This window comes from Sinocyclocheilus anshuiensis, unplaced genomic scaffold (genome assembly GCF_001515605.1).
Source record: "Sinocyclocheilus anshuiensis isolate Anshui unplaced genomic scaffold, SAMN03320099.WGS_v1.1 scaffold77, whole genome shotgun sequence".
Classification (NCBI taxonomy): Eukaryota; Metazoa; Chordata; class Actinopteri; order Cypriniformes; family Cyprinidae; genus Sinocyclocheilus; species Sinocyclocheilus anshuiensis.
This window is the reverse complement of record NW_015537941.1, coordinates 13,204-14,926: the sequence shown is the minus strand read 5'-3', so window position 1 is coordinate 14,926 and position 1,723 is coordinate 13,204. Positions and strand designations below refer to the sequence as shown.

At 37.1% G+C, this 1,723-nt stretch overlaps 1 protein-coding gene across 1 annotated transcript in view; it reads right to left on the bottom strand.

Moving 5' to 3' along the window:
* The window catches only part of LOC107663643 (DNA annealing helicase and endonuclease ZRANB3-like), a gene marked incomplete at its 5' end in the record, with an annotated part of 21,075 nt that overhangs the window by 7,980 nt on the left and 11,372 nt on the right, over positions 1 to 1,723 (bottom strand). The window contains one exon of the mRNA XM_016453884.1: positions 1,476 to 1,613. Within this exon, the coding sequence (XP_016309370.1) occupies positions 1,476 to 1,613 (138 nt within the window). The remainder of the gene's footprint in view (positions 1 to 1,475; positions 1,614 to 1,723) is intronic.

Below are 1,723 nucleotides of genomic sequence, written 5' to 3'. Positions count from 1 at the left end.
TGCTATGTGGTTGCTAGGGTGTTATGAGTGTTTTACTGTGTTGCTATGCAGTTGCTATGATGTTTTTGATGGTTGTTCTTGATGGTTGTCTTCTGTAGGATTTAATATTTGAAATACTGACTAGTTGATAACCAGGTGATGCTATGTGGTTGCTAGGGTGTTATGAGTGTTTTAATGTGTTGCTATGCAGTTGCTATGATGTTTTTGATGGTTGTTCTTGATGGTTGTCTTCTGTAGGATTTAACATTTGAAATACTAACTAGTTGATAACCAGGTGATGCTATGTGGTTGCTAGGTTGTTATGAGTGTTTTTACTGTGTTGCTATGCAGTTGCTATGATGTTTTTGATGGTTGTTCTTGATGGTCGTCTTCTGTAGGATTTAACATTTGAAATACAAGTTGATAAGCGGGTGCTGCTGAGTGGTTGCTAGGGTGTTATGAGTGTTTTACTTTGTTGCTATGCAGTTGCTGTGACGTTTTTGATGGTTCTTGACTATTGTCTTCTAAAGGATTTAACGTTTGAAACACTAGTAGCTAAGTGGGTGGTTGTTAGTGTGCTATGAGTGGTTGCTAGGGTGCTATAAGTAGTTGGTAGGATGTTTTTACTGCATTGCTATGCAGTTGCTATGATGTTCTTGATGGTTGTTCTTGATGATGATCATCTGAAGGATTTAATGTTTGAAATACGAGTTGATAACCATGATGCTATGTGCTTGCTAGGGTGTTTTGAGTGGTTGCTAGGGTTTTATGAATATTTTACTGTGTTGCTATTATGTTTTTGATGGTCGTCTTCTGAAGGATTTAACTTAAGTTAAGCAGGTGTTGATATGTGGTTGCCAGGGTGCTATGAGTGTTTTTACTGCATTGCTATGCAGTTGTTATATTTTTGATGGTTGTTCTTGATGGTCGTCTTCTGAAGGATTTAACGTTTGAAATGCTAGTTGATAAGTGGGTGTTGCTAGGGTGTTATGAGTGTTTTACTGTGTTGCTATGCAGTTGCTAAGATGTTCTTAATGGAGAAGAATGATGGTCATCTTCTGAAGGATTTAACATTTAAAATACTAGTTGATAAGTGGGTGTTGCTATGGTGTTAGGAGTAGTTTTTACTATGCAGTTGTTAAGATGTTCTTGATGGTGGAGGTCGTCCAATTAATAGTTTCAATAAGCAGAAAGAAAACAACAAATAAAAAAATCTTAATTTGTCACTTTCTATTGTTAAAAATAAGCAAGTGGTACATATTACTAACATTTTTATCGTTATGCAAATTGAGTTGTTACAAAAAGCAAAAATAAAATGACAGATAATTTTTGCATAAGCTATCACAAAAACAAGCGGTCTTTTGTAACTATTTATTATTGTTGTGCCTTATCTAGATTTTTGCAATATGACAACCATTAATATTATTAATAACTAAATTTGTATAACAATAACTTTAATAACAGTTATTACTATTAAGGGTTATGGGTGGTCAGACCTGTTGCTGGGGTCAGTAGGTTCGGATGAGGATTGTCTTTTCGGACCGATGTTGTCCTTTTTGATGATGCGGAGAGCTCCGCCCTCTTTCTGGGCCACAGTGATGGAGGTCTGAGCTACATCCTGTCTGGAGAGATACCTGACAGAGACGGACAGAGAGAGACTGTGAGGAACTCTGAGTGCCAGAAAGGGAACATCATGGTGGCATGAAGAGGGCAGTACAGTATCTGCTACCAGAAAACACACACA